Source organism: Eucyclogobius newberryi, unplaced genomic scaffold, assembly GCF_026437365.1.
Source record: "Eucyclogobius newberryi isolate DKJ021-1_F unplaced genomic scaffold, fEucNew1.0.hap1 SCAF_7, whole genome shotgun sequence".
In the NCBI taxonomy this organism is placed as follows: domain Eukaryota; kingdom Metazoa; phylum Chordata; class Actinopteri; order Gobiiformes; family Gobiidae; genus Eucyclogobius; species Eucyclogobius newberryi.
The window spans coordinates 24,950,429-24,971,306 of record NW_027316389.1 but is presented as its reverse complement, the minus strand read 5'-3'; the positions used below and the strand labels follow the sequence as shown (position 1 = coordinate 24,971,306).

General features: G+C 41.4%; 1 protein-coding gene across 1 annotated transcript in view; it reads right to left on the bottom strand.

The window, feature by feature from the left end:
* The window catches only part of ano3 (anoctamin 3), a 46,226-nt gene extending 25,581 nt beyond the window's left edge, over window positions 1-20,645 (bottom strand). The window contains exon 1 of the mRNA XM_072434581.1: window positions 20,382-20,645. Coding sequence (XP_072290682.1) covers window positions 20,382-20,427 — 46 coding nt within the window. The 5' untranslated portion in view covers window positions 20,428-20,645. The remainder of the gene's footprint in view (window positions 1-20,381) is intronic.
* Window positions 20,646-20,878: the final 233 nt, after the last annotated feature.

Genomic DNA, 20,878 nt, shown 5'->3' with positions numbered 1-20,878 from the left:
TGCTTTATAGAGTACATTTTCTATCATAGCAGAAGAGCTAGCGTTTCCTTTCTCTTTGCTTTTGTACTACACCAGGTGCACTTGGCGCAAGCCTTTCCTTTGGTCCCAATCTGATAATTGCTCATATCTATACAGGTAAACACTGGCACCAAAAGAAGTCCTATATATTATGCATCGTCTTTAAAAAAAATCATTGTGCGTTCAAGCCAACTGGTAACTGGGACATTTCCCACCTTCAACTTCCGCTCAAACTGAAAATTCCTACTTGTGAACTTGGGGATTCTCAAAGGACTCCGACTTCACAAGTAAGAAAGTGGATCTAAGACAAGTTAACAAGCAATGTATTTTTCAACATGTTAGATGTATGCATTTCCCTTGGTTTCAGATGACATCACAAACTTCTATAAGCCAATAATATTCAATATCCTGTGTTGCAACTAAAGTTAATATTGCTCAAATGCAGATTTTTTTTTTGCAGTTTATTGAGTTATTTTGGTTATTCCAACATTAAATCAACAGGAAATATATCTCTTCCCCCCATTTGGAAGTATGAAAACAACCAATAACATTTAAATTGTTTTAGCCCATTGTTTAGAATTACCGTAGCTACGTTTAAACGCTATGATGGTCGCAACTTGAAACATTCAAGAGGAAAATAACCAACATCCCAGAATGAAGCATTAGTATGTGGATATAAAAAGAAAGATGTTTAACATTTACATTACTAACATTTTTGGTCTAATTAATTATTGTTTAGCCAGCATTATAGATATTCCTGATATAGTATAGTTTGTATTTCATATTTAATGTGAAAAGTGGCATTACTGCTCCCATGTAAGATAAGGACTGATAACTTCCCAACATGCACATTTGGTTCAAAAGTACATCAGGAGCACCAAATGGAGATGCTGTGGCTCCTTTCCTATATTTGTGACAGATGGAACATAATCTAAAACACTGATATATGTTTTTCATACATTCAACTGCTGTCAGGAGACAGAAAAGAGAAGAATATAATATAAATAGAATAAATATTATCCCGTATCATTACACTGCTCTCTATTAGTTGAGCAAGTGAAGCAAAGTGAATTGAGGTCAGTGTAATGCATCATTCAGAACTTTAATTATTTACTCCACACTTGGTTCATGGCACTTTAAGAGTTGCAGCTTTTAACGATGAAGGCCCTGTACATTTTGGGTCGACAACATACATCATTTTTTTAATTTTACTGTCTAAGGGTACGCACAAGGGAAAGGGGGGAGAACAAATCAGCGAGTATATATCACTGAGTAGCACATTTATACTAGATTATCGCACAGAGACAGGACCGGGGCACTTCACTTTCTTTCAGCTATTTCAAATGCATTTCATCCTCTGCCTGGAGCACTATCAGAGAACAAACACACTCCACACTGCTGTTGAGAGGGGCTTCATATTCCAGTCCCACAGACACCAGTGTCAGCCGAATGTTTGGGAATTGAGCTTACAAATGCTTCACATGGGCTTGACTTGAAGTGCCACTTTTATGATTATTTTTGTTTAGACGTTAACATGTCATACAGTATAAAGGGCTGGTACACTTTTATTTTATTTTTTATTATTAGTTGTTTTGCTTATAATATTAAGTGTTGGTAATGATGGTAGAAAGTGTAATTTTCCTTCAACATCTTCCATACTCAATTTCATGGAAAGCATTTTTAGATTTGTGTTGCTTTGTTATGCAGTATCATACTTTTAGTTAGGGCTTATTGACCAGAGACATTAGCTATAAAAGCTTTAACCCTGTGGACTGTAACTGTGACTAAGCAAATTGGTGATTATGAATTAATGTCTGTGTTTGCTTTTAACTGGTCAACTGGCTATTTCCCAGAGTCCACCTACGCTATGTACTCATCAGTCAGTGTGGGCTTCAATAAGTGGAAAATAAAAAAGGAAGGAGTTTATTAAATCACATATAAAGGTTCAGATAGAATTCTAACCAACACATGATATTGATAAAGAATAATTGGTCAAAGATTCTGGGGTTGTGAGTTCAATCTATCTGAGCCAGACAAAGGCCTTTTAGCTGCAACCATGGACTGTACATTCATATATATTTATATTATAAAGATTCAACCTAATGTATTTGTCGCAAACAGTGGAACCTACAATCTCCTTTAGACACCCACAAGTATTAATCTAAGTTTGACACATCGCAATTACATATGAGCAACTGCAACAAAGTCGTTCTGTTGCAAATCCCAGCAACACCTTCAATCTTGGCTCAGGATCTGAAGAAGAGATCCCAGGAGCTGCACTGCGGCCGGCCCCCCACTGCTCTTGACTCTTGACAGGCTGCCAAAGCATTGACAAAAAGGCCAAATAGGCATTATCTTTCCACAAAGACAAAAAGTAAGGCTTTAAAGTTACAGTTTAATTTAAATGAACAGAAGTTTGTGACGGTGGTTGGATTTGCAATTTATGTTTGAGAACCAAGATTCCTCTCACTGTGCATCAAAACTTGAGAGGAGACAAAAAGCTGAACTAATACAAGGATCACGCATTTCAAAACATGTTTATAGAGGTCAGAACTAGGGTCGAGCAGAAGACCCAGCGGGATGTTTTATGCTTGCAGAGGTCAAACAACTACTACTATTGTAGCCGCAGCTGTATTACACGAGGCTGCAATGTGGGCAATTCATCAAAATTTAGATCATAATGCGAATATTGTGTTGAAGATATGCAAAATTTGAATATTGAGCGTATCATTTATTGTGAAAATTGTCACAGAAAGAGCTGATTAAAGTATAACAAGGGTAATTAAAGCCGCAAGCGGCATCCAACGGCCCTCGCGAGCCGCCGGCCTTCCGACTCTGCGCTTTCGACTTGATAAAGATGGCGCCCTTATTGTGTGTTGAATTAAAAAAGAACTTGACAGACGGCGACACATTGGACATGGCCAATCCAGTGCAAATCAACACAAGTGTCAGTCAAATTTGCTGCGCCGCCGCACAGAGACCGTAGCACTTGGAATAAAAATATGGATAACTTTTGATGCCGCGCTTGTGTAGATGATATTTCCCAAAGTAAAGCTTGATCGAGCTATTGCCCACGGAGGAGTTTGTTAAAGTGTGAAGCGTAAAAATGTGGTCATTTTAGAGATTTCGCTGTTTTCCCATTTCTGACATATATTTGCGGGTCCGCCACACAGAGACCGTAGCACTTAGAATCAAAATATGGGTATGTTTTGATGCCCCGCTTGTGTAGATGATATTCTCCAAATATGAACTTGATCGGGCAATCGCCCTAGGAGGAGTTTGTTAAAGTGTGAAGCGTAAAAATGTGGTGATTTGAGCGATTCTACGATTTTCCCATAAGGATAACATGGGATGTTTCTGTCAACGCTACGGTTACGCCGTACAAAATATGACTTTGGCTCTCATACTTTTATGATCAGGATGGCAAATTAGAATTTTGTTCAAAATATCATGTCATTTGGAAAAACTCTATTGTTTATAGGCCACTCTGAAGGCCAAATAGTCAGAATTCTGGGAAACGTTTGCGGCTCCGTCGCACAGAGACCGTAAAAGTTATCCTTAAAATTTGGATAACTTTAGATGCCCCACTTGTCTAGAGGACGTACACCGATTTTGAGGTTCGTGGGCAAAACGCACTAGGAGGACTTCGTTAAAGTGTAAAACATAAAAATGTGGTAATTTGAGAGATTTTGCGGTTTTCCCATAGGGATAACATGGGAGGTTTCTGTCATCGCTACGACTACGCCGTAAAAAATAAGGCATTTGTCTGATTGGATTTTTTGATCGGGACGCCAAAATAGAATTTTGGGTAAAGTTTAGAACATTTTGGTAAAACTAATTTTTGACCTTCAATGTTAATTTAAAGGTCACTCTGTAGGGGGCGCTATCGCGCCCATTTCAATTTTGTCATCATAAACTGGTCCAAACTAGAAAGTTTAACAACTGATTCAAATTTGGTCCTAATCGGACTCGTTTTGATCAAATGGGAGCAATTTTTAGATCTGCAATATTCCAAAATAAGTTGTCCAACTTTGCGGCTACGCCGCACACAGACCGTAAAAGGTATCTCAAAAAATTGGATAACTTTAGATGCCCCACTTGTCCAGAGGACGTACGCCGATTTTGAAGTCGGTGGGCAAAACGCCCTAGGAGGAGTTCGTCAAAGTTTGACGTGAACAAAATGGCTAACACAGCGTGTTTTCATTTTCAAAGGAAGATGGCGGCCATAGGGTAAGTCTAGGGGCGTGGCCACAATGATTTTTTTTGTTTGTCCTCACGAGAGGAATGCGTGTCCCGAATTTCGTAGCTTTACGCCAAAGTTGACCTCGGGGCGTCTCCCATAGGCGCAATGTATTTTGACTTTTGTCGGTGGCGCTGTCGCGCCATTTTTTAACGAAAAAAAAAATGGCCCAGAAAAAACAAAATTTTTCGCCGATTCTGAATTTTGGGCAAAGTTTGGTGAGTTTTTGAGCATGTTCAGGGGGTCAAATTAGAGATCAAAAAGCAGAAGAACAAGAAAAATTAAAGCCGCAAGCGGCATCCAACGGCCCTCGCGGGCCGCCGGCCTTCCGACTCTGCGCTTTCGACTTGATAAAGATGGCGCCCTTATTGTGTTGAATTAAAAAATAACTTGACAGACGGCGACACAATTGACATGGCAAATCCAGTGCAAATCAACACAAGTGTCAGTCAAATGTGCGGGTCCGCCACACAGAGGCCGTGACACTTGGAATAAAAATATGGATAAGTTTTGATGCTCCGCTTGTGTAGATGATTTTCCCCAAATATGAGCTTGATCGAGCTATTGCCCTTAGAGGAGTTTGTTAAAGTGTGAAGCGTAAATGTGAACATTTCAGAGATTTCGCTGTTTTCCCATTTCTGACATATATTTGCAGGTCCGCCACACAGAGACCGTAGCACTTAGAATCAAAATATGGATACGTTTTGATGCCCCGCTTGTGTAGATGATATTCTCCAAATATGAACTTGATCGGACAATCGCCCTAGGAGGAGTTTGTTAAAGTGTGAAGCATAAAAAATGTGGTGATTTGAGCGATTCTGCGATTTTCCCATAAGGATAACATGGGATGTTTCTGTCATCGCTACGGTTACGCCGTACAAAATATGACTTTGGCTCTCATACTTTTATGATCAGGATGGCAAATTAGAATTTTGTTCAAAATGTCATGTCATTTGGAAAAACTCTATTGTTTATAGGCCACTCTGAAGGCCAAATAGTCAGAATTCTGGGAAACGTTTGCGGCTCCGTCGCACAGAGACCGTAAAAGTTATCCTTAAAATTTGGATAACTTTAGATGCCCCACTTGTCTAAAGGACGTACACCGATTTTGAGGTTCGTGGGCAAAACGCACTAGGAGGAGTTCGTTAAAAGTGTGAAACAGAAAAATGTGGATATTCGAGAGATTTAGCGGTTTTCCCATAGGGATAACATGGGAGGTTTATGTCATCGCTACGACTACGCCGTAAAAATTAAGGCATTTGTCTGATTGGCTTTTTTGATCGGGACGCCAAAATAGAATTTTGGGTAAAGTTTAGAAAATTTTGGTAAAACTAATTTTTGACCTTCAATGTTAATTTAAAGGTCACTCTGTAGGGGGCGCTATCGCGCCCATTTCAATTTTGTCATCATAAACTGGTCCAAACTAGAAAGTTGAACAACTGATTCAAATTTGGTCCTAATCGGACTTGTTTTGATCAAATGGGAACAATTTTTATATCTGCAATATCCCAAAATAAGTTGTCCAACTTTGCGGCTGCGCCGCACACAGACCGTAAGAGGTATCTGAAAAAATTGGATAACTTTAGATGCCCCACTTGTTCAGAGGACCTCCGCCAATTTTGAAGTTGGTGGGCAAAACGCCCTAGGAGGAGTTCGTCAAAGTTTGACGTGAACAAAATGGCTAACACAGCGTGTTTTCATTTTCAAAGGAAGATGGCGGCCATAGGGTAAGTCTGGGGGCGTGGCCACAATAATATTTGTTTTTTGTCCTCACAAGAGGAATGCGTGTTCCGAATTTCGTAGCTTTACGACAAAGTTGACCTCGGGGCGTCTCCCATAGGCGCAATGTATTTTGACTTTTGTCGGTGGTGCTGTCGCGCCATTTTTTTAGGAAAAAAAAATGGCCCAGAAAAAACTAAATTTTTCGCCGATTCTGAATTTTGGGCAAAGTTTGGTGAGTTTTTGAGCATGTTCAGGGGGTCAAATTAGAGTTCAAAGCGATGAAGAACAAGAAAAATAATAATAATTAAAGCCGCAAGCGGCATCCAACGGCCCTCGCGGGCCGCCGGCCTTCCGACTCTGCGCTTTTGACTTGATAAAGATGGCGCCCTTATTGTGTGTTGAATAAAAAAAGAACTTGACAGACGGCGACACATTGGACATGGCCAATCCAGTGCAAATGAACACAAGTGTCAGTCAAATTTGCTGCGCCGCCGCACAGAGACCGTAGCACTTGGAATAAAAATATGGATAACTTTTGATGCCGCGCTTGTGTAGATGATTTTTCCCAAAGTAAAGCTTGATCGAGCTATTGCCCACGGAGGAGTTTGTTAAAGTGTGAAGCGTAAATGTGAACATTTCAAGGATTTGGCGTTTTTCCCATTTGTGACAGTATATTTGCAGCTCCACGGCACAGAGACCGTACCACTTAAAATCAAAATATGGATAACTTTTGATGCCCCGTTTGTGTAGATGATTTTCCCCAAATATGAGCTTGATCGGGCAATCGGCCTAGGAGGAGTTCGTTAAAGTGTGAAGCGTAAAAATGTGGTGATTTTAGAGATTTCGCTGTTTTCCCATTTCTGACATATATTTGCGGGTCCGCCACACAGAGACCGTAGCACTTAGAATCAAAATATGGGTATGTTTTGATGCCCCGCTTGTGTAGATGATATTCTCCAAATATGAACTTGATCGGACAATCGCCCTAGGAGGAGTTTGTTAAAGTGTGAAGCATAAAAATGTGGTGACTTGAGCGATTCTACGATTTTCCCATAAGGATAACATGGGATGTTTCTGTCAACGCTACGGTTACGCCGTACAAAATATGACTTTGGCTCTCATACTTTTATGATCAGGATGGCAAATTAGAATTTCGTTCAAAATATCATGTCATTTGGAAAAACTCTATTGTTTATAGGCCACTCTGAAGGCCAAATAGTCAGAATTCTGGGAAACGTTTGCGGCTCCGTCGCACAAAGACCGTAAAAGTTATCCTTAAAATTTGGATAACTTTAGATACACCACTTGTCTAGAGGACGTACACCGATTTTGAGGTTGGTGGGCAAAACGCACTAGGAGGACTTCGTTAAAGTGTAAAACATAAAAATGTGGTAATTTGAGAGATTTTGTGGTTTTCCCATAGGGATAACATGGGAGGTTTCTGTCATCGCTACGACTACGGCGTAAAAATTTAGGCATTTTTGTGATTGGCTTTTGTGATCGGGACGGCAAAATAGAATTTTGGGTAAAGTTTAGACAATTTTGGTAAAACTAATTTTTGACCTTCAATGTTAATTTAAAGGTCACTCTGTAGGGGGCGCTATCGCGGCCATTTCAATTTTGTCATCCTAAACTGGTCCAAACTGGATAGTTTAACAACTGATTCAAATTTGGTCCAAATCTGACTCGTTTTGATCAAATGGGAGCAATTTTTAGATCTGCAATATTCCAAAATAAGTTGTCCAACTTTGCGGCTGCGCCGCACACAGACCGTAAAAGGTATCTCAAAAAATTGGATAACTTTAGATGCCCCACTTGTCTAGAGGACGTACACCAATTTTGAAGTCGGTGGGCAAAACGCCCTAGGAGGAGTTGGTCAAAGTTTGACGTAAACAAAATGGCTAACTCAGCTTGTTTTCATTTTCAAAGGAAGATGGCGGCCATAGGGTAAGTCTGGGGGCGTGGCCACAATAATATTTTTTTTTTGTCCTCACGAGAGGAATGCGTGTCCCGAATTTCGTAGCTTTACGCCAAAGTTGACCTCGGGGCGTCTCCCATAGGCGCAATGTATTTTGACTTTTGTCGGTGGCGCTGTCGCGCCATTTTTTAACGAAAAAAAAAATGGCCCAGAAAAAATAAAATTTTTCGCCGATTCTGAATTTTGGGCAAAGTTTGGTGAGTTTTTGAGCATGTTCAGGGGGTCAAATTAGAGATCAAAGCGCTGAAGAAGAACAAGAAAAATAATAATAATAATAATAATAATAATAATATTTTTAGCAAAAACAATATAGCCGTTTTTACTATAACAACAAATGATACATCGTTTGAAAGCTCTAAGCCTTCCCGATGCCGCCATGGGGTGGAATCATCATTACGAGCGCTTACGCGCTCGTCACTCCCTATTCCGTCGGGATGCCCCGCCCACTCCCCATAGACTTCCATTGATTTGAGCAGATACAAGCATGGCCCATGCCTGCGGCATGGATTCTCGCGTACGGGACGATGCCAGGAGGGTTTTTGGAGGAATGCAGCGCTTCGCGCTGCTGTTGTCAACAATTAGTGAATGGGCTACGCCCATTCACTAATTGTTGACTATTTCTGTCATAGCAGGAGTAAGTATGCATGATCCATGCCTTCGGCATGGGCTAGTTCACTGTACTTGCCAGGGGCGACGGGGTACCAAACATGCGGGCTGCGCCCGCATGTTTGGTCAGACAGTTGCAACGCTGCCTTCGGCAGCGTTGCGGGAGCAATAGGCCCTCCCCCTGCTGGGGCTCGGGCCTAAATATAGCCGCAAGCGGCAATGATCGGCCCTCGCCACGCCGCCGCCACACCGCCGCCACGCCGCAAGAGGAGGGGGCGCTAACGCGCCCCAATTGTCCTTTTATTACGCCTACTGCTGAATCTGTGACGCTGTCACATCTTCTCCCCTTTGTTTTACCATCAAAAAGCTATTTTATTTTGAATTCTTGGCAAAATGTGCAGCTTTGCCGCACAGACACCGTGACTCTTTGAATGAAAATGTGGATAACTTTTGATGGTCCTGAAGATGAGTCTCACCAAATTTCAGGTTAATAGGGCTGACGCCCTGGGAGGAGTTTGTGAAAGTCTAAAGTGTAAACATGTTCTGGCGATTTCCCCATTGGAATAACATGAAAGGTTTCGGTCATCGTTACAGCAACGCCATAACAATTATGACATGGGTCTCATTGACTTTTTTGATGGGGATGCTAAAATTGAGTTGTGTGTCAAATTTCATATAATTTCGCAAAACTAAACATTTAACCTCCATATAAAATCTGTAGGGGGCGCTGTGGCGCCAAATGAATTTATTTCACTTCAAGTAGGTTTAGGGCAAAGAGTTTAACAACTGATTCTAATTTGACGCAATTCGGACTTTATCCGCGCAAACGGCAGAAATTTTAAATATGGGAGATTTCTGAAATTCTAGCTACAGTTTGCGGCTTCGCCGCACCGAGACCGTGAGAGGTATCAATGTAATTTGGATAACTTTTGATGTCCCATTCCTCAGTAGCATTTTCACCAAATTTCAGCTTTTTAGGGCCAACGCCCTGGGAGGAGTTCGTAAAAGTACGACGTTTGGAAAAACTCCGAAGTCATGTTTAGCCATTTTTGAAGCAATATGGCCGACATTTGGTTGGGCGGACGGCGTTGCCGTAATAATATTTTTTACTTCTCTTGTCACCATCTACCTCGGCGCCAAATTTCATGATTCTACGATCAGATTTTTTTTGGGTCATTTCCCATCTCTCAATGCATTTTTGGTACATTTGGGGGCGCTGACGCGCCAATTTTTTTTATTTTAGAAAAGGGAAATAGCCAGAATGTAGAGAGGCACGGTTTTTAGAGGTGTGAACATTTTTGTGACTTTTCGTCAATGTTCACTGGGTGAAAAATAGGGGGGTTGGTCCCGAGAAGAAGAAGAAGAATTAAAGCCGCAAGCGGCATCCAACGGCCCTCGCGGGCCGCCGGCCTTCCGACTCTGCGCTTTCGACTTCATAAAGATGGGGCCCTTATTGTGTGTTGAATTAAAAAAGAACTTGACAGACGGCGACACATTGGACATGGCCAATCCAGTGCAAATGAACACAAGTGTCAGTCAAATTTGCTTCTCCGCCGCACAGAGACCGTAGCACTTAGAATATAAATATGGATAACTTTTGATGCCCCGCTTGTGTAGATGATATTTCCCAAAGTAAAGCTTGATCGGGCTATTGCCCACGGAGGAGTTTGTTAAAGTGTGAAGCGTAAATGTGAACATTTCAAAGATTTGGCGTTTTCCCATTTGTGACAGTATGTTTGCAGCTCCACGGCACAGAGACCGTACCACTTAAAATCAAAATATGACTAACTTTTGATGCCCCGTTTGTGTAGATGATTCTCCCCAAATATGAGCTTGATCGGGCAATTGCCCTAGGAGGAGTTCGTTAAAGTGTGAAGCGTAAAAATGTGGTCATTTTAGAGATTTCGCTGTTTTCCCATTTGTGACATATATTTGCGGGTCCGCCACACAAAGACCGTAGCACTTAGAATCAAATAATGGATAAGTTTTGATGCCCCATTTGTGTAGATGATTTTCCCCAAATATGAGCTTGATCGGACAATCGCCCTAGGAGGAGTTCCTTAAAGTGTGAAGCGTAAAAATGTGGTGATTTGAGCGATTCTGCAATTTTCCCATAAGGATAACATGGGATGTTTCTGTCATCGCTACGGTTACGCCGTACAAAATATGACTTTGGCTCTCATACTTTTATGATCAGGATGGAAAATTAGAATTTTGTTCAAAATATCATGTCATTTGGAAAAACTCTATTGTTTATAGGCCACTCTGAAGGCCAAATATTCAGAATTCTGGGAAACGTTTGCGGCTCCGTCGCACAGAAACCGTAAAAGTTATCCTTAAAATTTGGATAACTTTAGATGCCCCACTTGTTTAGAGGACGTACACCGATTTAGAAGTTGGTGGGCAAAACGCACTAGGAGGAGTTTGTTAAAGTGTAAAACATAAAAATGTGGTAATTTGAGAGATTTTGCGGTTTTCCCATAGGGATAACATGGGAGGTTTCTGTCATCGCTACGACTACGCCGTAAAAATTAAGGCATTTGTCTCATTGGCTTTTTTGATCGGGATGGCCAAATAGAATTTTGGGTAAAGTTTAGAACATTTTGGTAAAACTAATTTTTGACCTTCAATGTTAATACAAAGGTCACTCTGTAGGGGGCGCTATCGCGGCCATTTCAATTTTGTCATCCTAAACTGGTCCAAACTGGATAGTTTAACAACTGATTCAAATTTGGTCCAAATCTGACTCGTTTTGATCAAATGGGAGCAATTTTTAGATCTGCAATATTCCAAAATAAGTTGTCCAACTTTGCGGCTGCGCCGCACACAGACCGTAAAAGGTATCTCAAAAAATTGGATAACTTTAGATGCCCCACTTGTCTAGAGGACGTACACCAATTTTGAAGTCGGTGGGCAAAACGCCCTAGGAGGAGTTGGTCAAAGTTTGACGTAAACAAAATGGCTAACTCAGCTTGTTTTCATTTTCAAAGGAAGATGGCGGCCATAGGGTAAGTCTGGGGGCGTGGCCACAATAATATTTTTTTTTTGTCCTCACGAGAGGAATGCGTGTCCCGAATTTCGTAGCTTTACGCCAAAGTTGACCTCGGGGCGTCTCCCATAGGCGCAATGTATTTTGACTTTTGTCGGTGGCGCTGTCGCGCCATTTTTTAACGAAAAAAAAAATGGCCCAGAAAAAATAAAATTTTTCGCCGATTCTGAATTTTGGGCAAAGTTTGGTGAGTTTTTGAGCATGTTCAGGGGGTCAAATTAGAGATCAAAGCGCTGAAGAAGAACAAGAAAAATAATAATAATAATAATAATAATAATATTTTTAGCAAAAACAATATAGCCGTTTTTACTATAACAACAAATGATACATCGTTTGAAAGCTCTAAGCCTTCCCGATGCCGCCATGGGGTGGAATCATCATTACGAGCGCTTACGCGCTCGTCACTCCCTATTCCGTCGGGATGCCCCGCCCACTCCCCATAGACTTCCATTGATTTGAGCAGATACAAGCATGGCCCATGCCTGCGGCATGGATTCTCGCGTACGGGACGATGCCAGGAGGGTTTTTGGAGGAATGCAGCGCTTCGCGCTGCTGTTGTCAACAATTAGTGAATGGGCTACGCCCATTCACTAATTGTTGACTATTTCTGTCATAGCAGGAGTAAGTATGCATGATCCATGCCTTCGGCATGGGCTAGTTCACTGTACTTGCCAGGGGCGACGGGGTACCAAACATGCGGGCTGCGCCCGCATGTTTGGTCAGACGGGAGCAATAGGCCCTCCCCCTGCTGGGGCTCAGGCCTAAATATAGCCGCAAGCGGCAATGATCGGCCCTCGCCACGCCGCCGCCACACCGCCGCCACGCCGCAAGAGGAGGGGGCGCTAACGCGCCCCAATTGTCCTTTTATTACGCCTACTGCTGAATCTGTGACGCTGTCACATCTTCTCCCCTTTGTTTTACCATCAAAAAGCTATTTTATTTTGAATTCTTGGCAAAATGTGCAGCTTTGCCGCACAGACACCGTGACTCTTTGAATGAAAATGTGGATAACTTTTGATGGTCCTGAAGATGAGTCTCACCAAATTTCAGGTTAATAGGGCTGACGCCCTGGGAGGAGTTTGTGAAAGTCTAAAGTGTAAACATGTTCTGGCGATTTCCCCATTGGAATAACATGAAAGGTTTCGGTCATCGTTACAGCAACGCCATAACAATTATGACATGGGTCTCATTGACTTTTTTGATGGGGATGCTAAAATTGAGTTGTGTGTCAAATTTCATATAATTTCGCAAAACTAAACATTTAACCTCCATATAAAATCTGTAGGGGGCGCTGTGGCGCCAAATGAATTTATTTCACTTCAAGTAGGTTTAGGGCAAAGAGTTTAACAACTGATTCTAATTTGACGCAATTCGGACTTTATCCGCGCAAACGGCAGAAATTTTAAATATGGGAGATTTCTGAAATTCTAGCTACAGTTTGCGGCTTCGCCGCACCGAGACCGTGAGAGGTATCAATGTAATTTGGATAACTTTTGATGTCCCATTCCTCAGTAGCATTTTCACCAAATTTCAGCTTTTTAGGGCCAACGCCCTGGGAGGAGTTCGTAAAAGTACGACGTTTGGAAAAACTCCGAAGTCATGTTTAGCCATTTTTGAAGCAATATGGCCGACATTTGGTTGGGCGGACGGCGTTGCCGTAATAATATTTTTTACTTCTCTTGTCACCATCTACCTCGGCGCCAAATTTCATGATTCTACGATCAGATTTTTTTTGGGTCATTTCCCATCTCTCAATGCATTTTTGGTACATTTGGGGGCGCTGACGCGCCAATTTTTTTTATTTTAGAAAAGGGAAATAGCCAGAATGTAGAGAGGCACGGTTTTTAGAGGTGTGAACATTTTTGTGACTTTTCGTCAATGTTCACTGGGTGAAAAATAGGGGGGTTGGTCCCGAGAAGAAGAAGAAGAATTAAAGCCGCAAGCGGCATCCAACGGCCCTCGCGGGCCGCCGGCCTTCCGACTCTGCGCTTTCGACTTCATAAAGATGGGGCCCTTATTGTGTGTTGAATTAAAAAAGAACTTGACAGACGGCGACACATTGGACATGGCCAATCCAGTGCAAATGAACACAAGTGTCAGTCAAATTTGCTTCTCCGCCGCACAGAGACCGTAGCACTTAGAATATAAATATGGATAACTTTTGATGCCCCGCTTGTGTAGATGATATTTCCCAAAGTAAAGCTTGATCGGGCTATTGCCCACGGAGGAGTTTGTTAAAGTGTGAAGCGTAAATGTGAACATTTCAAAGATTTGGCGTTTTCCCATTTGTGACAGTATGTTTGCAGCTCCACGGCACAGAGACCGTACCACTTAAAATCAAAATATGACTAACTTTTGATGCCCCGTTTGTGTAGATGATTCTCCCCAAATATGAGCTTGATCGGGCAATTGCCCTAGGAGGAGTTCGTTAAAGTGTGAAGCGTAAAAATGTGGTCATTTTAGAGATTTCGCTGTTTTCCCATTTGTGACATATATTTGCGGGTCCGCCACACAAAGACCGTAGCACTTAGAATCAAATAATGGATAAGTTTTGATGCCCCATTTGTGTAGATGATTTTCCCCAAATATGAGCTTGATCGGACAATCGCCCTAGGAGGAGTTCCTTAAAGTGTGAAGCGTAAAAATGTGGTGATTTGAGCGATTCTGCAATTTTCCCATAAGGATAACATGGGATGTTTCTGTCATCGCTACGGTTACGCCGTACAAAATATGACTTTGGCTCTCATACTTTTATGATCAGGATGGAAAATTAGAATTTTGTTCAAAATATCATGTCATTTGGAAAAACTCTATTGTTTATAGGCCACTCTGAAGGCCAAATATTCAGAATTCTGGGAAACGTTTGCGGCTCCGTCGCACAGAAACCGTAAAAGTTATCCTTAAAATTTGGATAACTTTAGATGCCCCACTTGTTTAGAGGACGTACACCGATTTAGAAGTTGGTGGGCAAAACGCACTAGGAGGAGTTTGTTAAAGTGTAAAACATAAAAATGTGGTAATTTGAGAGATTTTGCGGTTTTCCCATAGGGATAACATGGGAGGTTTCTGTCATCGCTACGACTACGCCGTAAAAATTAAGGCATTTGTCTCATTGGCTTTTTTGATCGGGATGGCCAAATAGAATTTTGGGTAAAGTTTAGAACATTTTGGTAAAACTAATTTTTGACCTTCAATGTTAATACAAAGGTCACTCTGTAGGGGGCGCTATCGCGGCCATTTCAATTTTGTCATCCTAAACTGGTCCAAACTGGATAGTTTAACAACTGATTCAAATTTGGTCCAAATCTGACTCGTTTTGATCAAATGGGAGCAATTTTTAGATCTGCAATATTCCAAAATAAGTTGTCCAACTTTGCGGCTGCGCCGCACACAGACCGTAAAAGGTATCTCAAAAAATTGGATAACTTTAGATGCCCCACTTGTCTAGAGGACGTACACCAATTTTGAAGTCGGTGGGCAAAACGCCCTAGGAGGAGTTGGTCAAAGTTTGACGTAAACAAAATGGCTAACTCAGCTTGTTTTCATTTTCAAAGGAAGATGGCGGCCATAGGGTAAGTCTGGGGGCGTGGCCACAATAATATTTTTTTTTTGTCCTCACGAGAGGAATGCGTGTCCCGAATTTCGTAGCTTTACGCCAAAGTTGACCTCGGGGCGTCTCCCATAGGCGCAATGTATTTTGACTTTTGTCACTATTTCTGTCATAGCAGGAGTAAGTATGCATGATCCATGCCTTCGGCATGGGCTAGTTCACTGTACTTGCCAGGGGCGACGGGGTACCAAACATGCGGGCTGCGCCCGCATGTTTGGTCAGACAGTTGCAACGCTGCCGAAGGCAGCGTTGCGGGAGCAATAGGCCCTCCGCCCTGCTGGGGCTCGGGCCTAAATATCTGCACTTTTGTTGTGACATTTCACAACATTTCACATTTGTCTGATAATTAAACCTCAACTAATATGTTTAAAGACATGTTTTAACACATTTATTTTGGATTGTCATAACATGGTCTGACTGCCGCTATAGGGATACTCTAATTAATGATTCAGTTTTCCTACTAACCAGGCCTTACTCTGCTTAGCTTCTAACATCAAAAGAGATCAGACGTTCCCAAGGTGATATGACCATAAATTATAACACCAAAATAGCTGCATCCGTTCTAATTTAACTCTGATTGTTCAAAAAGCAATTTCAGTTTGATCGATTAACCTAGCAGCCTTACGCTGAAGCTTACTTTTCCTATTATCTCCTACTTTTCCTATTATCTCCTACTTTTCCTATTATCTCCTGTCTCGTGTGCTGCTCAGCCTCGTCCCCCGTAAAAAAACATGATGCGTCTGTATTGACATTAAGGCCACTGTAATTAATGAGGATTGACTTTGCTCCAGAAACCTTTGACACGGGAGTAAATGATTCTAATTAAAATGTGAAGCTACTAATTACACTTGTATCATCAGCATCAGGTGACCTTAGCCTGTGTGATTATACTTGCCTATAATATTCTCATAAGCAAATATAACTCAATATTACTGAAGCGCTTACTGTCAAATGCCAAAAAAATAGACAGAACTGGACTGGACTGGCGGACGGGATGTTGATTTTGTCACATGCAGCTGACTGACCGTGAAAACACCTTTGAGCAGATGCCACCATTTCCCTCATTGCAGAAAACTATTACATAATCCATGGCGCTGTCTGTCGATAACAACATCTAATCATTTCAAGCATCTCAATCCCCATTTCCCTCTGTCGTTATCACCTTCTGTCCTGGATCGTTTGTAATTTCTTCTACGTCACAGGCTTTACTTCAAAGCCGCATCTGTACGTATTCCGCCGCTTTCTACACATTATGTTAACAGTTTCTATAATGCCACCAAATCACTATAATCTGTGTGCAGCCGCAATCAAACCGTGGATTAATTTTGGTCTCAGGCAGAACTTCTCCCAGCATGTTTCTCATAACCTAGCAACGAAACCGGCACCTACTATTTAAAGACTGCAAAAGTGTTAAAGCTGCTAGATCACGCTACAAGATGCTCAAATCCTTAGCACTTTTTAACCTCCAAGAAAGGGCTGAATCATTTTTGAAAATAAATCTAATTGGGATTTTTTTGAACACATATATCTGTTGTGATAGGATATTTAAATCAGGATCCTGTTCACAGTGCAGATTTTAAATTATGATTTGAGCAGACTGAAATATGAACTGCTAAACTGGACAAGATTCTTAAGCGTTTCATAAAATGTTTGAGAGGTCTAAATTTCCTAATTGCAGCCCTGCTCAAGCTTGTTAATTCCACACAAAATGGAACACTCAGATGTAATTTCAGATAGAGCTAATACTGCAATAAATCTATTCAAATAATCACGATTGATGCAACGCTCCAAGGAATCTGTCTGTAAATGAAAATGATTTGAGTATCTATAAAACCATCTGTAAGCTTGCATAACACGGACAGGTGGCAGCTCAGGACCGTGCAACAAGAGGTTCACACACACACAACACACACAAAACAGCCTGGGTAAAACACACTTTACTTTGAAGTGTGTTTGTTCCAGGCAGGCGGTGCTTAAAAAGACCCTCGACAAAAAATGAATACAGTCCATCATTAACTGTATCATTGAAGATTAGTAAGTGACTCGTTCTAATGCAACCATCCAGATAAGATAAGATAAGATAAGATAATCCTTTATTGTCCAACATGGGGAAATTCCATTGATGCAACGCAGGTAGATACAGAGGTAGATATAGAAGAAAAGAACAAATAACTTATAGGAAGAGTGTCAAGGGCTAACATTAAACCTAATTTGGCTAGTAATAAATATGGATATAGTATATTAGAAAGCAGATGGGCCCTAAAGGAGTCATGCTGTGTGCCGAGATTAAATCTTTATTGGATAGAGTTGACGTTTTATTGCCTGTAAATTCTGATATATTGTAGGATTGAGTAAAGGTGGCATTTGTTTATCATATCAAATATACATTTACATTTGGATTGTTTCCATCACTGGTAGAATACTGCAATGTTTTCTACGTTGTCAAATCTCCAAAGAGTCACAACCTTACTTGCCCATTTGGACTTTTCTCTGCACATAATTGTCCACAGAATTACATTATATCAAATACGCCCTTACAGTGTGACATTTTGATCTCATAATCCTTGTATAATATCCATTAGCTGGTAAAGAGGCCATTTGTATTGAGCCCACGCAGACTGGGTTGTGGCTTGTTATATGCTTTAGGGATGTGATAATGCGGCACAGTAGCATGTTAATTAGTTAGAAAAATGACCTTCAGTGACCAATTTACTAACACAGACATGTCAATGAAAAAAACATCAACAGAAAAGTCCATCATAGAGAGGACATGCAAATATACAGAAGAGTTCATTCCCATTGTGGTTTATTAATCTCAAGTTATTCAGTTAGGATCATTTTATGTCATTTATTTTGAAAAAACAAGCATGTCTCAATGAAAAATTGGTTCACAGCAAATTCCTGTTACATTTAAACTCGTATGATGTCTTCAAGTGTAACCTATAGCCTGGTGAAGACTTTGTGTCTTTAAAATAGGCATTGGAGTCCTTTTTACAGGAGACAGTTCTGGTGTGGATACAGGAAAGGCATCTTTGTCTAAAGGAGTTCCTAGAGGCAGCACTGAGAGCAGCTCCTGTGAACAGGCTTTAGTGTTCAGGCGTGTGTTCACTAGTGGTATTAAAGCTGCCAGTGCGAGGGACACACATTTACTTTTCATCTGAAAGTGAAGCACTTTATATACTTTTCAAATGTCAGTGCATTACATAAATACAGCACTGTGCCGTGGTGGAGGCTGTGCCAGGAAGTTTACAAGGCCTGAACAAATGCCTGGCCACAAAGTCTGGCCACATTTACAACGCCCGGACGAGCAGACGACCGTAGGAGAGGAACAAGTATGGCCTCATTTTTATTTACCGTCTTTTTGAGGCAGATTTTGAATGTGCTCTCTGTAGCTTATGAGAGTCCAGGAGCACTTCTAAGTATTTGAAAAAAGCTCTGATCAGAGAAGATGATTGGATTGTTACTTTGCCCGGGTTTATTCAGTCTTAATTGTCAAATAACCCTTGCTGAATATTCTGCAGTCTGTTACAAGCTGATACACTGGATTTTAGCATTTGTGTGGTAGTTAAAGAAACATGAAAAGACAAAAAATGAAGACAGAATGGTTCACCATATCAAAAGCTTTATGGAAATCAATAAAAAATTGCACCTTTAACATGATGTCCTTTATTTAATGTGGAGCAGTCTCGTTCTGTTAAAGACTGACTGATTGGGGCAAAAACCATATTGAGAATCTGCAATGAGTTGATCGCTTTCCAAGTAATTAGTTGATTGAATCAAAATGTTTCCTCTAAGTTAGATACTGTTGGCAGGATTGCAATTGGTTTGTAATTTTAAATGCTTAGTAATCAAATTAGAAACTATGAAGGATCTGGGTAATTTTCCAATACAGGACACAAAAACAGAAAGCCTAATACAGAGATTATTGAGAGGATGACACAGAGGGATGAAGCGATCTGATGTTTCTTCACAAAGTTCATCATTTCAGATTAATTTGGAATGTCGAGTGAGTACGGTAATATGACTTCAAATTTATAACAAAGGAACAGGAATTTCAAGATTTACTGCGGCGACAGACACCAATATTCAAAGTGGAAGAACACAGTAAATAATAATACTCCCACCATAGAAGATTTGAATAATGCATAACCCGATTACATTTCAGAAGAGGTCAGTAATGAGCCAAGAGCAAAATAACGATTCACTGGCTGATCAGGGAACGTTTAGGAGATACTGAACTTTTTGCCCGGATCATTGACTCAAAGGGGAAATCTTTGCAGTCGTGTAAAACAGGATGTTAGTTTGCCCACTGCGGACCAAGCCTCGTCCCCTCACCCCTTTGAGGACAGACCATATCATTCTTTTCAGCCACCGCTTTCCCCCTGCTAAATATAGAGTCGGCACATAAATAATGTAAAGTGTTAAAGAAGCACTAATGTTGCGCAGTGGGACTTCAATCAATAGTGGGCAGTAGTCCGGTGTAATTAGGTTTAGAACAGCAACAGAAGCCTTATAGCTTATACATTATACCATTCATTTTACTTGTGCAACACAATAATGGCAGGACATGTGGTGGACTTGATGTTTATTGCAGTGTATTTTCTCTTGGCTTCAGGGATTCATGTTACTGCAATGAACAACACAGATTCGATTTGCAAAATGGTAGGCTTAAAAGGCACTGTAAATTGCAAGTTGTCTAGACTCTTGTATGAAGATTAGGGGAATATGCTATTTAAGAAAGTCGTGTTTTGTTTGTATGTATATATATATTTTTTAATTCTCAAATCTTTATGACTAATAATAATGTCCTTTGTTTAAAATTATACAAATAAATACCGGTACTTGGAATTATGCTTACCTTTGTGACGGCAGGTTTACGCAAAATGTGCTGCTGTTCTGGTCATTTTAACTTGTGCTAAAGTATAGGATAATGAGTTTTGTTCTTTAAAACAAAAACAAAAAAAGCGTTGAAACTGTAATTGTCGTAAAGAATGTAGAATAGGCTCGCAACTCCAACTAGTGCGTGACACTTTGTCCACGGCACGCGCGCTCCGAAGCCTCAGACCACAGCGCATTCATGCCAAACAAGTCACCAAGAACACGCACAAGTCACGGCGATACTTGGACCACTTTGCACCGCGTCCTGTCCTATACCGACCTTTCTGCTGCTTGAAGGACTGGATGGAGCCGGAGTGGTGCACCATTGCGACGTCGACTTGCTGCCTCCCGGTCGCAAATTAAATCCCGTAGTCCGTCACCGCAAACCTCGGAAAGCATGGGGATCCGTGGAGAGCTTGCGTGGGTGTTTCCGCGGCTCCCATCCTGCCAAACGCGACCAGTGGCGATGATGCGCAAACCACAGCAACACCTGTCTCGCACTCCTCCTCTCCTCTCCTCTCTCGCGCCTCCTCCAGCGCAGGCCACGGCTGTTGTCATGGTGACGGGGCGGTCCTGCGTGAGATGGACATGTCCCGCTCGCCCGTCCTGATTTACGGGTTTCAAATAAAGATGCGCAAAATGAGCCCGCTCACCTTTAAAGGCAAATATTGAACCCACCACCATCAGCTTTGCGGTTTTCTAACTCCACCAGACACATCGTCAATAACTACGGGAGTTTTTCCAAGCGCTTTACATCGTAACGAGGCTAATAAACTC